This window comes from Schistocerca americana, chromosome X, assembly GCF_021461395.2.
Source record: "Schistocerca americana isolate TAMUIC-IGC-003095 chromosome X, iqSchAmer2.1, whole genome shotgun sequence".
NCBI classification, from domain to species: Eukaryota; Metazoa; Arthropoda; class Insecta; order Orthoptera; family Acrididae; genus Schistocerca; species Schistocerca americana.
The window spans coordinates 186427808-186446419 of record NC_060130.1 but is presented as its reverse complement, the minus strand read 5'-3'; the positions used below and the strand labels follow the sequence as shown (position 1 = coordinate 186446419).

Genomic DNA, 18612 nt, shown 5'->3' with positions numbered 1-18612 from the left:
CAATTGTTTTTAGAAGAGTCTCAGTACATTTCTGTCTCCTCTGACAGATGCAGCAGTGAATTTTGCACTGGTGCTTTACTTACAGCTCAAATACATTGGTGAAATACTAAGTAGCTAAATCAGTTTTCTTAAATGTGTCTTAGATGAGTCTTTGGACACATGGTGCCACAAAATTTAAGCATGCTGATGGTATGCTTCATTCAGTTGCCCAGTCTGCCAATTTGAATCACAGCTATGGATTCATACTTTCAGAATGTCACCACGGATGGAGCTGAGTCAAAGAAATTCATGAACCATTTAGACAGACCACTTTGCCACCATTGTACTTCAGTTTGTAATTTTAGTCACCTCTGTTTTTGATGCATTATTGTAACCAACACCACTGTTAAGCTGTCTGAATGTTACTATTGTGTGTATCTGACTATACCTGTATTGTTGCATATTTATCTGTTGCTAGGACAATTACATGTTTTCCCTCTCAAAAGATATGAATGCTTTGAGTTTTTCTATGGAGATGTTACTCCTTGCCATATTAGCTTTGTAGAAAACTCTGCAGGTCTTCCTTTTCTTACTTCTTTCTAAACTTCAGATTGAAGTTTAGGAACAGCTTGCTTGACACTGCTGATAATCTCATGTTTACATAACATTCTCTGAACTCATGCAACATTGAGGCCTTGTGGCAGCATGGGTGTTGTTGTCTCATCCAGTTTCTTCACCATCAAATTGACCATTGTCCTTGAATTGTGAGTCTCACTGTTCTGTCAGTGTGAGATAGTCAATGCACCTTGTCAAAGTGTTTCACAGTAGATTTTTGGTTGTAGAGGTTCCTAGTTGCAGTGTTTCCACATACCCACTCCTGAGTCTTGGCTGAAAGACTGGAGAACAGGGGCAGATGGCAAGTGAGCAGGGTTTGTGCATTTTTGTCAAGCTCTTGCCTTCTACTCTATAGTTGCTCCCACATTATGGCCTAACTGTATTATGACACTGAGCAAACTGTGGTAGAGTGATGCTACTTCAACATAGCTGTAAGAAAGTGAGTCTGCTGAGCAATCTTGCTTTCTTGATTAATTACTTTTGCAGTATCCTGAACTTACATTTTACACTGAAGTGCCAAAGAAATTGATACACTTGCCTAATATCGTATAGGGCCCAAGCGAGCACGCAGAAGTGCTGCAGCACGATGTGGTATGGGCTCGACTAATGTCTGAAGTAGTGCTGGAGGGAATTGACACCATTAATCCTGCAGGGCAGTCCATAAATCGCTAAGAGTATGAGGGGGGGAGATCTCTTCTGAACAGCATGTTGCAAGGCATCCCAGATATGCTCAATACTGTTCATATCTGGGGAGTCTGGTGGCCTGCGGAAGTGTTTAAAATCAGAAGAGTGTTTCTGTAGCTGCTTTGTAGCAATTCTGGATGTTTGGGATGTCACACTGTCCTGCTGGAGTTGTTCAAGTCTGCCATAATGCACAATAGACATGAATGGATGCAGGTGATCAGACAGGATGCTTACATACATGTCACCTGTCAGAGTCATTCTAGATCTATCAGGGGTCCCATATCACTTCAACTGCACATACCCCACACCATTACAGAGCCTCCACTAATTGAACAGTCCCCTGCTGTCATGTAGGGTCCATGGATTCATGAGGTTGTCTCCATACCTGTACATGTCAATCCACTTGATGAAATTTGAAACAAGACTCGTCCGACCAGGCAACATTTTTCCAGTCATCAACAGTCCAATTTCAGTGTTGATGGGTCCAGGCTAGGTGTACAGCTTTGTGTCATGCAGTCATTGAGGGTACACAAGTGGGCCTTCAGCTCCAAAAGCCCAAATTGGTGATGTTTCATTGAATGGTTTACATACTGACACTTGTTGATGGTTCAGCACTGAAATCTGCAACAATTTGTGGAAGGGTTGCACCTCTGTCTCTCTAAATTATTCCCTTCAGTTGTTTTCCATCCCATTCTTGCAGGATCTTTTTCTGGCCACAAGTTTGTCAGAGATTTTATGTTTTACCGGATTCTGGATATTCATGGTACATTCATGAAATGGTCATATGGGAAAATTCCCACCTCATCACTACCTCAGAGATGGAGTGTCCCATCATTCATGTGCCAACTATAACAACATGTTCAAACTCATTTAAATCTTGATAACTTGCCATTGTAGCAGCAGTTACCGATCTAGCAACTGCACCAGACAGTTATTGCATTATATAGGTGTTGCCGACCACAGTGCCATATTCTGTATGTTTACATATTTCTGTATTTGAATACACATGTGTATACCAGTTTCTTTGGTGCTTCAGTGTATTTTCTCCTTGCAGATGTGAACTGTATGACAACTGAAGTTTTCTAAATGAATTTCACTGGATTTAACCTTCTCGGGTTGTCAGCCAAGTGACAGTATTATCATGAAGCAATGTTTTCCAACTCATCAGCTTCAAGAGAAGTTATGGTGCTATTGTAGAATGTGAACTTCTAGAGCTACTGCACTACAGTCTCCTTTGCTGAGGGAGCATAAGGCAGGCCAACTGTTTGCCTTCAGAAGAGAGCATGTTTTCTTTGTTTTTTCTGTTGTTATTCAACCGGCTATTTGTTTGTTTCTCCTTTCGTTATGTCCATCATTTCTACAAGGTTTTTCCCTTGTTTTCAATAACGTAATTTTCCTCCTCAGCATTCATCCATTTCTTCTTTGGCTTTTTAAATACTTACAGAAGTTAATATTCACTAGGTTAAGAGTATGTCACTACACATTATTCATTTTTTCTGAAAAAAAACCCTGAACTGTGAGTGTAATACAGGTAGCTACATGCATTATGAACTGACTTTTGTGGTGCAAGCTTTTTGTTAGTAAGAATTTGATACAAGGGCTAGAGGTCAGGAAGATGGTTAGCAATGACATGCTGTTTTCTGATTGTAATTTCCACTACTTTTGTTTTTGAAAGCACTTAAATCTTTGAAGTAATCTTCAGGTTGGTTTAGGTTTTTCTCACTTCCCCACAAACATAATAAAAGAAACTTAGGTCCTTTTGTTATTTTCAAGCACAACTGTTCTTGTTGGGCAGTATGTTGATAGGGACAACGAATATTTTACCAGAATGTTTCAAAATACTATTCTGATGTTCAAACCGAAATATAGCATAAAATTCAATGAACACTATTGACATACAACTAATTATATATCCCAGATTTTAAAAAAAAAAAACTTTGTTCCTATTGGCCTTTTATAACAGTTGTTAGCCTTTAGTTGTTGAAAAAGACTTCTTTCATGCAACAAGCTCTATCATTGTAATACCGTATTAGTAATTAGATTATCATTGTGCATCATGCAGCATTTGTGTTTTTCTGAAATCACATTTTGGGTAGCATAGCTTCAACTGTGTTGGGAGCTTCCCAAAAAATATTAAAATACAGCTCCCCATCAGGATTGATGTCAGAATGCTCAAAATCATAACTGCATGTCCTAAGTATTAGTCATCTCAGCCTTAACCTTTTATAAATAATATTAAATTCAAATGAATTTTGAAATTACAGAATTTCTTTGTATTCTCTGTCTTCTATTTTCCCATTTCAGGAACTTTCCAAGTAAATTTTGCTGCTTTACAAAATAATTAGTGTGCTCTTTCCACGTAGTCTCTTGTAAGCTATGTTCATTTTTATCACCATATAATAAACAAGTGTCCTCATGAAGGTGGGAATAGACAGACACAAACAAACATTGCTCAAGTAAGGTAGATTCATGCAGAATAATGCCCAGATTTGATATACTGTTTATTAATTGCAAGTGATTGTGTCCCAGAGCTAGGAGAGCTCTTTTTAAAATTTAATGAGTATTAAGTGAGAAATTAATCACCTTCCTAATATGTAATTCATGATATATTTGATAGTTTTAGGATATTTGTGCAATTATTTATTGTGACTATTCCTCCACAAAAAGTAAGACAGTACATGATGTGCTACTTAAAATTAACTAATAAAGATATGTCACAGAGTTATCAATCTTTTGTTGCCATTTACAAGAGGTATTGCCTTGATATGTTCACATACATCTTTCATAATGAACCCATAGTGGCTTTACAAACCCTCCTGAACAGCACCCCCCCCCCCCCCCCTTTATTGCCCACTGACCTCCCCCATTCCTCCTCCCCAAAAAAAATTAAGTCTTGTTTGTGGTCACTGAAATATTATTGTATTAAGGTATAGTAATGTAAAGCTGTTCTGGTGTATTTTAGAGAATTTTTGCATAAACAGTACTGAATAAATATATTAGGTCTTTTATATAATGTAGTGCTTTATATTTTTAGCTCCAGTATATTAAACTGCTACAGAATCATAATTACTTAATAGTACATGTGCAAAAGTAACTTTTATAAGTGATCAGTGTGAAGCAGTGTTATGAGAGTTTACTTTGCTTGTCCTATACTGGCTACATATCTGGCATAATATCAGTGACTTTTTTTAATGACAACATTATTTTCCTTTCACAAGTTTCTCATAAAAGTTTTGTTGTTACTGTGGATAACAATCCATTGTTCTTAAAATATTTTCTGAAACAGTTTTCTTCTTTATTAGTAATGACTCCATCAAACACCTGTGTTGATAAATGAAACTAATCAATTATTGGCAATATAATGTAAATGGATAGATAAGAAATCTATCCACCAGGTGGCCACAGGGGAACAGACACAGACAAAAGGGTTTAACTTTTACAAGCTTTCGGAGCCAGTGGCTCCTTCTTCTGGCAGAAGAGTTGAAGGAGAAGGAAGAGGGGTGAACGAAAAGGACTAGAGTGGCTTATGGAAAGGGGCGCAGTTCCAAAAGGTCACCCATAACAATGGGTCAGGAGAGACTTAGCAGACAGGATGAAAAGGAAAGAAAACAATTGGTCTTTCCTTCTCATCCCGCCTGGTTCGTCTGCCCTGACCAGGGGTTCTGGGTGACTTTTCAGAATTGTACCCCTTTTGTCTTTCCTTCTCACTCTGTCCGGTAAGTCTCCCCTGACCCAGGGTTCTGGATGACTTTTCTGAACTGTACCCCTTTTCCTAGGTCTCTCTAGTCATTTTCCTTCACCCCTCTTCCTTCCTCTTCAACACTTCTGCCAGAATAAGGAGCCACTGGCTCCAAAACCTTGTAAAAGTTAAACACTTTTGTGCACATGTTCCCCTGCCATTGCTTGGTGAATATATTTTTTTTCTATCCATTTACATTATAAAGACTTGTGTAGAGTATGTGCACCTCAATTTACTTCATTCTCATATTTGCTTAACTTAAAAACTGATTTTTACCTATCACAAAATGTAATGATTGACCCATAGTCTATTGAGAACATTATTCACATTCTCTGGACATTACACTGTGGGATTAAAGTTGCATACCCATGGAGCATACCATGTGATTTTTGGGGCTGGTTAAAGATAAAAACATATCGGAGTACAAGGCTTGCTCATCAAGAAAATCATGTTTACAGCTTTTCTCCTCACCACATCATTCTTTCTTTTCTGTGTAACAGCTCTATGCTTTTTTATAACAGCTTTGTGCTTTTTATACAGCATCCATGAAAGAGAGAAAGATATTTAACCAATTGTAATAAATTACAGATTCAGGCTTTTATAATTCAGAATGCTTATTTAAAATGCTCACTTATCCATTGGCCCTCTCTTCTCCTTTCACTGTAAGAGGCCTCAGTGAGCATTAATGCAGTTATAAATAAAATTTAACATTAATGAACTGGCTGCTGTTATACAATTGAACAATGTAGTGCTGAAATATCCATTGCTATTACACTTGTATTTGATATGTCATGTAGCCAACATTCTACTGATATCATTGTCTTTTGGTGGCACATGTGTCAAGTGATTCAGGCATGTTTATCAAATACTGAGATAGCTACAATACACTCTTTAAGATAAACTTCCTTTATTTAGTGCTTCACTGTTGGTACATTGTTACACTTGTGTCATTGTCAAAACAGTGGTAGGCTTCATACTTAGTAAAGTGTAGGTGATGGAGCTTTTGTTCAAAACCCACCATTAAGAATGTTTGGCTGGATTTTTTTGTTAATCAGTGACGTTATACCAGCACCCTGAGTAACCCTGTTCTTGATAAAATCTTATGACTGATTTGACCTAGAAGAGGAAAGTGCTGTCCGTTTCATGGAAAATCCACTCTGTATTGTCTCAATAATATATTTAATGTCAGTGTCTGCCACTATTCATTTAATGATTATTCTTATATAATCTGAGAACATGTATGAATAACATAAGCTCTTCAGCATCATTTGGCCAAACTAGTCATGGAAGTTGTGCTTCTGAGAGATTTATTGCAGTCATATCAGTTGCATCTAATGCACTCTTCAGAACTCACTCAGCACTTTGTCTGAAATGATTAATACTGCATATATTCCAGTTCATTGCAGATTTTCCATCATGCTTGTGTATCACCCCATACAGGGGACACATGCATCATAGTATTTCATAACAGCCTTCTATGGAGACTAATCAGCCTTCGTGATCCAATTTGGGGACATTTACAGAATTATAAGTTTCTACTATGGTAGTTAACAGGGTATAATTGGATGCAATGTGTGGTGGACACACTTGTGCTGCAAAGTATACAAGGAACCATGCTCTACTGAGCAAAGAAGTGTAAAAATCCAACTTATCTGAACTATGGAATAGCCTATAGTACATTATTTATGATGTATTGAAGGATCTGCATCATCAAAATTGGACATCGAATGGTTGAACAATTTTATATTGTATTGTCTTAATCTGGAAATAATTATTTCTTCTGTGAACTTTTCTTGGGGGCTGCAATACGTATTAGTTACTCTTTGAGAAAAAGTGTAAAGAAACTGGTTGTCCTTTGGACCTGCAGTAGAATAAATAATTTAAAACAAATGAGTTTAACTGTGTTGATTAAAATTTGCCAAAATGATCTGTCAAGTAAAACAAAATGTACAGAAATACTGCAACATAGAATCAATCTAGCTTTGGCAGTATAATCTGGCAGAAGTGTATACGCTTTGACACATCAGAAGCACAGATCATAAAACACAGTTTATATGATGTCTGCCCCCAGTAGCTGAGCGGTCAGCGCAACAGAATGTCAATCCTAAGGGCCCGAGTTTGATTCCCAGCTGGGAGAAGATCTTCTCCGCTCAGGGACTGGGTGTTGTGTTGTCTTAATCATCATCATTTCATCCCCATCAATGTGCAAGTCATCGAAGTGGTGTGAAATCAAAAGACTTGCACCCGGCAAATGGTCTACCCAACAGGAGGCCATAGTCACACGACATTTTTAGTTTATAAGGTTGGATGTACCATACATGATAACAGTTTGCCAAATCATCTATCTTTATCATTGCTTTCAGTTTTAATGTGACATGGGCATAATTTTGCTACTTACATTTCCAACTTTAAATAATCCATGGAATGGCAGTGTGAAATCTGAGTTGAAAAGTTTTGATATTTTAAACAACAGTGTGAGAAAAATCAGGATTCCATCAGTTGGTTAGCATATGGGCACACTAGTAAAATGTTGACTGCTACAGCTAATTATTGCTTCCAGCCTGTTTCAGAGCACACACACAAACACACACACACACACACACACACACAGATATATATATATATATATATATATATATATATATATATATGTGATTCAGTGAATGTTTGAACTGCAGTTTTTTGTGGCAACAAATTTCAAAAGAGGTTTAATCTGTTGTAGGCAATATTCCCAAATGTTTGAAGAGCTGTCTACAAAAGATTCTAGAGTGGATACTATATATTTTCCTTATCACACATTTCTACTCAGCTCTTTACAACTCTTCCAAGAGTCCTCATTGATACAACAACACATATCAGCTCTCTCTGGACATCTATTGCCTTATACGACACCTTCATTTAATAAAAGCAACCGATAAATAACATCTAGTATTTTTCCTGAATTACTCATAGAGTATTTAATGTAATTGTTTCAAGGTTTGAATATCCCACCCTTTCTGATAGTTTCTCAGGGTTGCAATGTATGCATTGGTGTGTACACCTTCATCTCGATATAAGGGACGATCAAGAATTTTCCATCTCAGGGCATTGCTACAGTGTATATGCAACATAGTGTGACTTTAATGTGAGTATATAAGCAGTTACATGTAGGTAAGGTATTAGTGTGGCATTCATGTCTTTCTGACATGTGTGCAGTAAATGCAGAAATGTGAATTGTGACGACATTGTTATTTCCAAATGCGTCCAAACAGGACCCATGTGCTGTTATTCTTTTCTCAACTGCCAAAGGACAGACACTGGAAGATGATCTTCAGAGAGTGAAGATGAGGCAACACATATGTTGAAACCTGTGATCAGGAGTGCTGCTGCTTTGTGGTAGTGCATGTCCCCATATAGCAAATGTCGTAAAGCGGAAGTTACACCAACTTGGTGGGAGATACATGAGCACCCACTCTGTACTCCTGATCTCTCCCTGGGTGATTATCACACCTTCTATCCCTTAAAGCAGGCCTTGAAGGATGGATAGGTCCTTTCAGACGAGGATGTGCAGTACATACTTAACGATCTTCTTAAAGCAGCTGGACACGGGGTTTTACCAAACAGCTATCTTCGACATGGTGGATTAGTGGGATGATTGCTTCAATGCTTGTGGCACTTTTTCCTGATTGGCATACTGATTCTTGACTGAACGGCATTCAAAAAGAAACTTTTTGATCACCCCTTGTAACAACCACATGCAATACGGGCAAAAATAAGATAAGAACATTGAAATTTCTCTAGCTGTGGCAACTGCACTCATATAACAGTGTTATGATCATCGTTCAGCAATACAATACCATAATTGTAGCTATACAAACTGATTGATAGTGATTACTTTAAATGATTGAGTAATACATATCTTCTGTCACTTTTTAAACCCCAGAAATTACTGCTCAAGAATTTTTGTTTTATGTTGTTGTACTATACCTAACTCAACAATTTTTTTTATTATTTTTAGGTGAAGATACAATGCTCAGTGATCAGCCTTACAGATACCTGACAGTAGATGAAATGAAAAGCCTTGGAGATGATTCACTGCCAATTGATGTTACAAGGGATGAAAGAATCGATTCCAATAGAGAATGTATGGGTATGTTTGTAGATATGTAGTTGTTTTGATCTGTGTAAATGACATTACACATCAGTTAACACAATTTGTACTTCTCTCTTCAGCTCCACCAACAGCAGTTGATGATACTATCAGCCCACAACATGCCAAAGAAACATACACTCCATTTGTAACAAATTATGCACCAGACAATGTGGATATTAATAGGCATCCCGTTCACGTTGGGTAAGCCACAATCACATTTTTACCAGAATTCTGTTTCTAAAGATCAGAAAAAATTTCTTGACTGACAAGTTTCCATTATTCTTGACTGACTGTTTTCTCTCTTATCTGTTTTTGATAAGCAACAAATCCTGCATACAATTTTACTAGAAATGAATTAACATTTTCATAATAGTAAGACAGCAATTTATTTCCAAACAATACAGTGAATTTCATGTAAATGGTATTCTCCAGACAGATTACAGAACAGGACTGCTGAAATGTTGAAGAATATAAAAGAAACAATGAGAAACTGTGTTTTCTTAAAGAATAAAGCAGAAAATCTGGAGTTTATGGCTATTAAAGAAGAATGCTAATTCTATAAATAAGATATAATTTTTGTAATTCTGCAGAGTTAACAATGGTCATATGCTGTGAACAATGGCCAAAGCTACCAGCTACCTTGACTCAGCATTTTGATTAAAAGAAAGGTGGTAAAGACTGTCTGCAAGAAATCATTTCACACTGACATCCTAATCTCTAGAGATCACACATTGTCAGACACGACCAGAGGGGAGAGGGTGTGGGAGGGGTCGTTACCACAGAATTACAAGTAGTTTTCCAAATTAATGGTTATTTAAAAAGGAAAACTGTACAGGCATTGCACCATCACTCAACAACACCTATGAAGGAGCTCAAGATGAAGGAAGGAAGTAAAAGTTGTGCATGTCTGCCTAATGTTGTTTCAATTTCTGGAAATAGTAGTTCTGTTCCATGGAAACATGGAATTCCATGTATATCAGACCTGTCAGCAAAGATAAAAATTTCTCTTCAAAAAATTAAAGATCACTAATTTTAGTCCTCTTATATCTGGACTTCCATTGTCAGTACCATCCCAAAGTCACATTATACATGAGACAGATCCTTAAAACAGTCAAGTAGAATGTCAAACACTCCAGGTAGGAATATCAACCCCTTGACACAAGGATCACATCCCTGTGGAAGGCCCATGTGCAAAACCTGCCCAATCCACACACCCAGCATTTCCTAGTCCAGTCCTGTCCCTTGTTTATCCTACTCCATCAGGGGCTGTGCCACCTGTGAAGACAGCCATGTCATTTACCAGCTCTGCTGCAATCGTTGCACAGCTTTTTATATTGGTGTGACTACCAACCAGCTATCTACACAGAATGAATGACCAGTGCCAAACTGTGGCCAAGAGCAAAGTAGGCTACCCTGTGGCACACCATGCAGCTGAACATAACACACTTGATTTCAATGGCTGCTTCACTACCCAAGCCATGTGGATCCTTCCCTCCAGCACCAGCTTTTCTGAACTGTGCAGATGGGAGTTATCCTTTCAACACATTCTCTGCTCCCGTAATTATCCTGGCCTTGACCTACAGTAACATACTATCCCCGCACCCTCCACCCTGGCCCACAACCTCCTGACGCTGCACCTGTTGATATTCTAGTCCCTGCACACTCCACCAGACAGCATTCGTCTCTCTCCCCACTTGTACACTACTATCATTTCCCCTTCCCCACCCTCTCCAGATTGCTGCTTGCATCCCGCGTGATATTGCATTCCAGCCCGAGATGCTGGAGTTGGTGGTTGTGTATGTATGAGGTGTGCTTGTATGTGTGTGTGAATAGTACATGTGTCTCTCTTTCACTGATGGAAGCTGTGGCTGAAAGCTATATGTGAGTGTCTTTTAACTGTGTCTGTCTGCAACTTGAAGTGCCTTCTTTACATCAAGTAGACTGTGTAAGGGGAATACCATACCAAAGTTTGATATTATATTCTTTGAACAGTCAAGTAAAATGTATAAGGAGAATGGACAATAAACCTGGTAGTAGTGCATACATGCACTCATACCAGCAAAATATTACAAAAGCATCCAAATACCCATATTTTGAAAAATCTATAAGATTACTGACCTTATTTTACCTCAATCATCATTATCATTTCTTGTCTAGTAGATGTCCTGTTTCGTGCATAAACAGTTTAAAATAATCAAGTGCCTGTTTGAAGACTCATGTAGGAAGGTTATTACAAAAAGTTAAAATAGAGAGTTATTACATATTCAATAATACCATAAAAGATGGGAATGGCACCTTGCTCTATGCTTGTAGCCGTATTTTGAGTGCATGAGTTACACTATCATTATCCGGAAAGTGTATCCCACATAGAGAATCCTTAATTGGCCCAAACACATGGAAGTCATTGTGTGCTAGATCTGGGCTATAGAATGCTGCATTGATGTCCAGACCAAATTGTTAGCTGTTCCTAGAGTCTTAGACTTGTGTGTGAGAGTGCATTGTTATTTTGGAGCATAATTTCTTTTGGATTCTTGTTAGACTGAACACACTAGAAATGGTTTTTGAGTTTGTTCAGAGTTTTCAGTGTGCCTTCAAATTAAAATTTGATCCTTTTACCATCCATGAGAAAGACACCACCCCTATCTCAGAACACTGTGATAATGACTCTGCCAGCAGACGGAGCTGCTTTCAATTTCTTCTTGTTTGGTGATAGCAGGTGGTGCCTCTACAGTGACTGTCTTCTTGTTTCCAGCTCAGAGTGATGGGCCCATATTTGGTCATTTGTAACAATCTGTGACAGAAAGGCCTCTCCATTGCCCTCAAACTGATTTAAAAGTTCAAATGAAATGGCCTTTCTTTGAATCTTGTGATCTGTTGTGAGCATTCATGGAAACCATTTTGAGCACACCTTTGAATACCAATAGTCTCATTCACTGCACATGCACTTCCAATGCCCACCATTACCTGTAGAGCACAATTAAGAGATATGATGTGCCAGGCTGCGTGAATAATGCCATCCACACACTTCACCATCTTGGGAGCAGTGGCTGTGGCAGGACGTCACCATTGTGGCAAACCATGGAGTTTCTACACTTCCTGACACTTTTACTTGTTTCATCCACTGCCCAACAGTACTCCTCTATCAATTGCATATATTATTACCACCAACTATCAAATCGTACAATGATCACCATTCAAAGATAAGGGAAATAAGAGCTCTTACTGAGGCATTCAGACAGTCGTTTTTCCCTTGCACGATCTGCCAGTGGAACAGAGGGCAGGAAATATGACTTTGGCATGAATTGCGCCCTCTGCCACACACCGCTTGGTGGCTAGCAGAGTATATATGTAGATGTAGATGTAGATTGGCATGCACTGCGTGCAACTGTTTTTCCTCTCAACTACATCAAAATGATTGCCCTGCAATTCACAATTAAGTGCCTGGCAGTGTGTTCATCAAACCACCTTTAAGCTACTTCTCTGCTGTTCCACTCTCAAACTGTGTGTGGGGAAAACAAAAACTTAAATCTTTCCGTGTGAGCTCTGATTTCTCTTACTCTATTATGATGATCATTTCTCCCTCTGTAGGTGGGCAGCAACAAAATATTTTCACACTCTGAGGAGGAAACTAGTGAATGGGATTTCACAAGAAGGTCCTGCCACAGCTAAGAACACCTTTGTTTTAATGAATGCCACCCCAATTTGTGTATCGTATCCGAGGCACTCTCTCCCCTATTTCATGATAAGGCAAAATGAGCTGCCGTTCTCTGAATTTTTTCTGTGTCCTCCATCAGTTCTATCTGATGCTGATTCCATACCACACAGTAATACTCCAGAAGAGGGCATACAAGCATATTGTAATCAATCTCTTTAGTAAACCTGTTATATTTTCAAAGTGTTCTGCCAATAAATTGCAGTCTTTGGTTTTGCTTTCCCCACAACATATCTGTGTGTTCATTCCAATTTAAGTTATTCGTAATTGAAAGACCAAAGTATTTAGTTTAGTTTACGGCCCTAAGATTTGTGTTATTTATTTTATAACTGAAATTTAGTGGGTTCTTTTCAATGCACATGTGGATGACTCCACCCTTTCGATGATATAGAGTCAACTGCCACTTTTTCCATCATACAAATATCTTGTCTAAATCATTTTGCAATTTGGTTTGATCAGCTGATGACATTCCATGGCAGTAAATGACAGCATTGTCTGCAAACAATCTAAAAGGGCTACACAGATTGTCTCATAAATTGTTTACATAGATCAGGAACAACAGAGGGCCTATAACACTTACTTCAGTAAGGTCAGGTATCAGTTCTGTTTTACTCAATGGCTTTCTTTCAGCTGTTATGAACTGTGACCTTTCTGACAGGATATCGTGAATTCAGTCATACAACTGAAATGACTCCATAGGCATGCAATTTGATTAGAAGCCGCTTCTGAGTAATGGTGTCAATTTGACATCCTCTGTCAATAGCACTCATTACTTTGTGAGAATGAAGAGCTAGTTGTGTTTCACAAGAACAATATTTTCTGAATCTGTGTTGGCTATTGCCAGTAAATCATTTTCTGTGAGGTGATTCATAATGTTCGAGAACTGTTTACATTCCAGAATCCCACCTCAAATTGATGTTAGTGATATGGATCTATAATTCTGTGGATTACTCCTATTTCCAGTCTTGGTTATTGCTGTGACTTGTGTAACTTTCCAGTCTCTGAGTACAGATCTTCCTCTGAGCAAGTGGTTGTATATGATTAATGATTATGGAGCTGTTGTATCAGCATACTGTGAAAGAAACCTGACTAATGTACAGTATGGACCATGAGCCTTGCCTTTCTTAAGTGTTTTAAGCTGCTTCACCACACCAAGGATATTTACTTCTAAGTTACTCATATTGACAGTTATTCCTGCTTCAAATTCTGGAATATTTATTTTGCCTCCTCTGAAAAAAGAAGGCACTCAGTATGATTTTGGACAACATTATATGCTTACCACTGACTTTAAACATATATTTTTGCTGAAATATCAGGGGTAGATTGTAGTCACCACCAACTATAATTGTATGAGTGTGGTACTCAACTGAATTAACACTCAAGTTTTCTTTGAGTTGTTCAGAAACTGTATCATTTGAGTAGGAGGGTTAATAAAAGGCACCAATTATTAATTTATACCAGTTGTGAAGTATAACCTCTACCCACACTAACTCACAGAAACTATCTGTTTCAATTCCACTACAAGGTAGACTACTTCTGGCAGCAATAAACCCTCAACCATCAACTGTGTATAATATATTCTTTCTGAACATCATTAGGTTCTTTGTAAAAATTTCAGCTGTACTTATTTCTGGCTTTAGCCAGCCTGTAACAATTTGAGATTCAGTGGTTTCTATTAGCCCTTGTAACTCTAGTTCTTTTGCAACACAGCTATGACAGTTTACAACTAGAATATTGATTATTCCTAAGTCCACCCTCTTACTGTGTTTGACCTGCACCCTTTGAAACTCAAGCACTTTCTGCATGTTCCCAGGACCTTCTAACCTAAAAAGCCACCCAGTCCCTTTGCCACCTCTCTAGCTGCTTCTTGCATGTAGTGATCTCCTGACCTATTTGAAAGAACCTGGAAACACACCACACAATCATGCAAATTGAGGAATCTGCAACCTACATGGTCACAGAACTGAGCCTCTGATTCAGACCCTCCACTCAGTTATGTACCAAAGGACCACAGTCGGTTCTGTTGATGATACTACAGATGGTGAGCTCTGCCTTCACCTCACAAGCAAGACTAACAGTCTTCACTACTTCAGCTATCTGCTTGGAACCAGAGAGAATTTCTTCCCATTGAAAGCGGCACTCATTGTTAGTATCAGCATGAGCCACCACCTGCAGTTGCCTGCAGCCTGTGCTCTTCATGGCACCCAGAAGCATCCATTCCACATTTGAAATGATTCCTCCCAGTATGCACAGAGAGTTCACATTGGATTCCATCCCCTCCTTTGCAGACATATCCCTAAGGGGCACCATTATCTGCTTAACATTGGAGTTCCCAACTACCACCCTCTGTGAATTCCTGGTTCTTGCAGGCTGGGGGGATTCCTCTGGAACAGTGTGAGTAACTTGCTCATGGACTTTGCCAGCCACACATAGTACCTAAAACCTGTTTGTCAGATGAACTGGGGAATCCCTCCCATCAGCCTCTCAAAATTTTCACTGCTAGTGAAACCTGCGAATGACCTCCCACTCAACCACAGGTGAGGAATCAACTTTAGTGCGGGCAGTACCAAGAGTGGCCACAATGGTCGGCCGATTGGGAAACACATGGGTCATGCTGGATGTCCTTCCAATCGCAGCATCCATTCACCCACAATGATGTCCATTGGTAACAGCCTTTCGCTGCATGACCAAAGCCAATGCTGCCTGGAGCTGTGAGTGAAGTCTCATCAACTCAGTTCACATCTGAACACAGCAGTCACAGTTGCTATACTTACTAAAAACAGCCTGATAAATACACAGACATGCATGAAATATAGGTGTTGAAGCTATGGAACACTGATAAAATGAGAAGCTGTGTCAGTTCACAGTACTTTAATGGGCTGATGCTAGGAGAGCTGTCACTTGATGGGGGATATAACTACTACAAGTGGCTCCTGAAACACAAAAACAAATGCCTGGCATGATGCAAACAGCAGGTCTATGTGCTACCACAGTTAATAATGTGTGGGACTGTGCCTGATAAATAAACAAACATTCAGAAAATATAGGAGTTGAAACTAAAGAACTCTGATGAAATTTAAAATAAGTCACTTCTTATGAGAAGCCAATTGAACTCACAGTACTCATAAATATAATTCACAAACAGATGGTGAACTCACCTTTGTCTGCAGCAGGAACACAGGTCCTCTCTCACTGACGCTCTAGCTGACAATCAAGAATTGCTCATAACAAGTGTCTTGTGTAGACGCCATTTTGATATCACACTATGCCTGTGCCATCTGTAGAATTGTTTGAAACTTCACACATATACAGAAGAAGCATCAAATTTGAAGCACATGAAAGGTCATTTTCCTATATGCATTAATAGCTGTAAAAAATAATTATATTATCTTTATAAATAATAAAATGTACTGAATGGCACTCATTAATACAGGTTCAGGTATGTAGACAATGTACTGTTTATGTGGACAGGCACTATGACAAAAATTAATACGTGTTTTAATTGTGTAGACACTTAACACTAAAATATTAACTGCACCATTGATGAGGGTAACAAAACCATAAATGTCTCACTGATTGACATTGATATCAGTGCACTGGTATGTTGTTTTAAAATCTAAATGCCAACAAATAGTATGTTGATAACTCTCAGTGGCCAACAGCACACAAACAGGCAACTTTCTACCTTAGGGTACTTCACCTCATTGCTATTTCAATGTCCAGAGTAGATTTTCAAAGTTAGGTACCATAATATCCAGCAATGGTTGTAATCTTTTTCTGATACACTATGTTGTTATATATATATTTAATATAAACACAGGTTTATTCCCTTTTTCTATCCATCCTCTGCATTTCTATCCAATGTCTACAGAAAGTGGTGTAGCATACTACACTTAAAACAAATATACCAAAATATGGCCAAAATGTTACAACCCTGCCACATAAAATATCATGCTAAGATCTTAAAATATGCTCTTCAGGTATTCTGTTCTCAAAGACTTCAACATATTACATCAATAAAATGCAACTTATGTGCATAAAGACATACGATAACAGTAATTACATGTACCATAATTTGTATAATGTTGCTATGTATAGCTGTACAACATAAGCTGTTATTTTTGGGGCTTTCAGTTTGAAATACAGCTCTCCATGCTATGGTAGTTACACACCAGTACACATATTTTTGACTGGTTTTTTATTGATCCATCTTTATCATACAACACAAATTGTACAATCAGTTTTGAACATGAGGCTACCACTATATTTAGAATCACCAAAATGAAGGGAAGGCAATTAGGTAGATGAGCTCATAATATAATTTTATCCGTAACTGATGGACAGGCCAAAATAAAGATATAGTAATATATAGTACTGGAAAAATAGTAGGCAAATTAAAATTAGGTACCTATTCTTACAATTACCAAGTGGCAACAGGAGAAAAAATGTATAAAAGATTTGAAAGTATACGAGCTTTAGCAGTCAGGGTTTCTGCTTCTGGCAGGAGGGCGGGAGGGAAAGGAAGAAGGATGAAGGAAAAGGACTGGTGAGGTTTAAGAAATGGGCAGTGTTATACAAAAGTGACCCAGAATCCTGGGTCAAGGGAGACTTCAGATGATTTCATAGGTTTCCTGCAGAATTGAAAAAAAAGTGATTAACACTAAATCTTCAAATCTAAGTTGAAAGGTTTTGCTGTGACACACCATTTCTGTTCTGTACACCTGTTCAGTTCTGTACAGCTGCTTATCCATATTTGCTCTCACAATCTTTTTCATGTTATTTTAATTGATGTGTTTATAGATTTTCTAATGAGCTTTTTGCTAATTGACTTCTTCCATCACCAAATAGCTTAGGCTCACATGTTTCCATGGATCCCAATTAAAAATAATAAAATAAATAACCAATATTCTCATGTCAGGCAAACAAGAAATGAAAGCTGACTATTGGAAGGATTCAAGATCTGCAAACATGTGGCATACACTCACATTATTGAATACAGCTTGATCTTTCCCCTCTCTTGGTCTTTACCTAACTTTCTCATTTGTCCATGCTTCCAACACTGTCTGGCACATTATACCAAAACAATACATATGGTATTTTTTTTTATTATCCGTTTCAGTGTAAAATGAAATTTTATTTGGTATTACCATGATTTGAAGCTATAATGTAATTTGATTTGCCAAGTGCAAACTTCTGCCATTCCTCCTTTCACATTTATTTGCACATGGTATTGATGTTTTTTGCAATGACATGTTTACACTGTTGAAGGTGATTTTATATTCTGATTGATAAGGCTTGTTAACACCTCTGATGAATGTAATTAGCTATTTTCTTGAACCTCAAAAACTGAGTTGCAAGATTATATTATATATTATATACCATGCTGAGTTTGGATATTCATTGATAATCACACACAGTAGGAAATAGGTGGTACTCAGAGTAATATGGAATATGAAAGAAAGGAACTGATGTTGTACTTCTTTGCTTCAAACACAATCTACTGTGTAAATTCTTCTTCATTTGTGTGCCCATAGTGTCTGTTAATGCTTTACAATTATTGAAGGTGCATAAAGTCTGTCCTTGCAACTACAAAAAATGCACATTTTTTGGTAGTTTCAAAGACAGATTGTATGTGCCTTTAATAATCAGTTATGTGTTGGTTTGGAAGAACAGTAACTGACTAATGTAATCTCATACAAATTGTTTCTTCTATGTCTAACACAGGAAGCTACACTGGAAGAAGTAAGTTTT

At 38.0% G+C, this 18612-nt stretch overlaps 1 protein-coding gene across 5 annotated transcripts in view; it reads left to right on the top strand.

The window, feature by feature from the left end:
* Positions 1–18612, top strand: part of LOC124555163 (ankyrin-3-like) — a 904646-nt gene that overhangs the window by 422564 nt on the left and 463470 nt on the right. For 4 of the 5 annotated variants that reach the window (XM_047128986.1, XM_047128988.1, XM_047128987.1 and 1 more), the window contains 2 exons: positions 9015–9146; positions 9230–9350. In XM_047128986.1, the coding sequence (XP_046984942.1) occupies positions 9015–9146; positions 9230–9350 (253 nt within the window). The remainder of the gene's footprint in view (positions 1–9014; positions 9147–9229; positions 9351–18612) is intronic. The other variant, XM_047128985.1, reaches the window with a different exon arrangement.